Genomic DNA, 1,176 nt, shown 5'->3' on the forward strand with positions numbered 1-1,176 from the left:
TGCAGAAAAGGAGTTGTTAGAATTTCCATATGGTGCACTCAGTTCAGGCTATGAGTATATAAGAGCAGATAGTGGTGTCATCATGTTAGAAAAGGCTGACTTACCTCATTATGGTCATCAACGACAAAGATGGGTAATTTAGACTGGTCTTTCACATTCATGATGACAAATGACTACAACAACAGCAACAACAACCCCCTACAGGCCAACAGCGAAGGAATTTCAATGGAGTAATAGCTTGATCTGAGAAAAGAAACAGCAGTCAAATCTTTTAAATTGCTCTCTGTTGTCTTGGAAAAGAGAAGGATATTTTAAGGTGTTTTCAAAACACTTTAAGAAACTTTTACATTTACTTTCTTATGTAAATCTGTGGTAAGAAGTTTGCTTGCCAACCACATGATTCAAGGTTCAGTCCCATTGCACAGTACCTGAGGCAAACTATAGCCTTGGGCCAACCAAAGCCATGAGAGTGGATTTGGTAGATGGAAACTAAAAGAAGCCCCACATTTTCTATATGCTTCCTTCTCAACTGTTCGTGTTTCTTCTCTAATTCAATTTTTAGTCCGTTATGGTTTGTGGTTTGTGCCTGATGAATTTGTTTGAGGTGTTTCTCAACATATGAAACTATTAGCAGCTCATAAAAACAGCTATTGTGTCTATTAAATAACACACACACACACAGACACACACGAGGGGGTTTTAAAAAGTTCTCAGCACTGGAGAAAAGAAAATACAGAAGGATCAGTTAATAATGATTTTATTCAACATATTCCCCTCCTCTCAGATTCACACACTTATTCCAGCAGCCCTTCGGTTTTTCTAAGCCCTGTAAAAGAACTTGGAAGGAAGGTTGGGCCTCCAACCTAACCATTCACAATGCCCTTAAATCCAGAAACCTTTTAGCACCCCCTTATATATATATTGTGCGGGTGGCACATAAAAGACACCATTTCGAGCGTGGCCGTTTTCGTGCGGGTGACACGTAAAAGCACCCACTACACTCTCTGAGTGGTTGGCGTTAGGAAGGGCATCCAGCTGTAGAAACTCGGCCAAATTAGATTGGAGCCTGGTGTTGCCATCTGGTTTCACCAGTCCTCAGTCAAATCGTCCAACCCATGCTAGCATGGAAAGCGGACGTTAAACGATGATGATGATGATGATGATGATGATATATAT

The 1,176-nt window shown here is 40.6% G+C and overlaps 1 protein-coding gene across 2 annotated transcripts in view; it reads right to left on the minus strand.

Moving 5' to 3' along the window:
* Positions 1-1,176, minus strand: part of LOC106878157 (UPF0489 protein C5orf22 homolog) — a 13,603-nt gene that overhangs the window by 10,681 nt on the left and 1,746 nt on the right. For both annotated transcript variants that reach the window (XM_014927295.2, XM_014927294.2), the window contains exon 2: positions 105-243. In XM_014927295.2, the coding sequence (XP_014782781.1) occupies positions 105-161 (57 nt within the window). In that variant the 5' untranslated portion in view covers positions 162-243. The remainder of the gene's footprint in view (positions 1-104; positions 244-1,176) is intronic.

Source organism: Octopus bimaculoides, chromosome 30, assembly GCF_001194135.2.
Source record: "Octopus bimaculoides isolate UCB-OBI-ISO-001 chromosome 30, ASM119413v2, whole genome shotgun sequence".
Taxonomy (NCBI): Eukaryota; Metazoa; Mollusca; class Cephalopoda; order Octopoda; family Octopodidae; genus Octopus; species Octopus bimaculoides.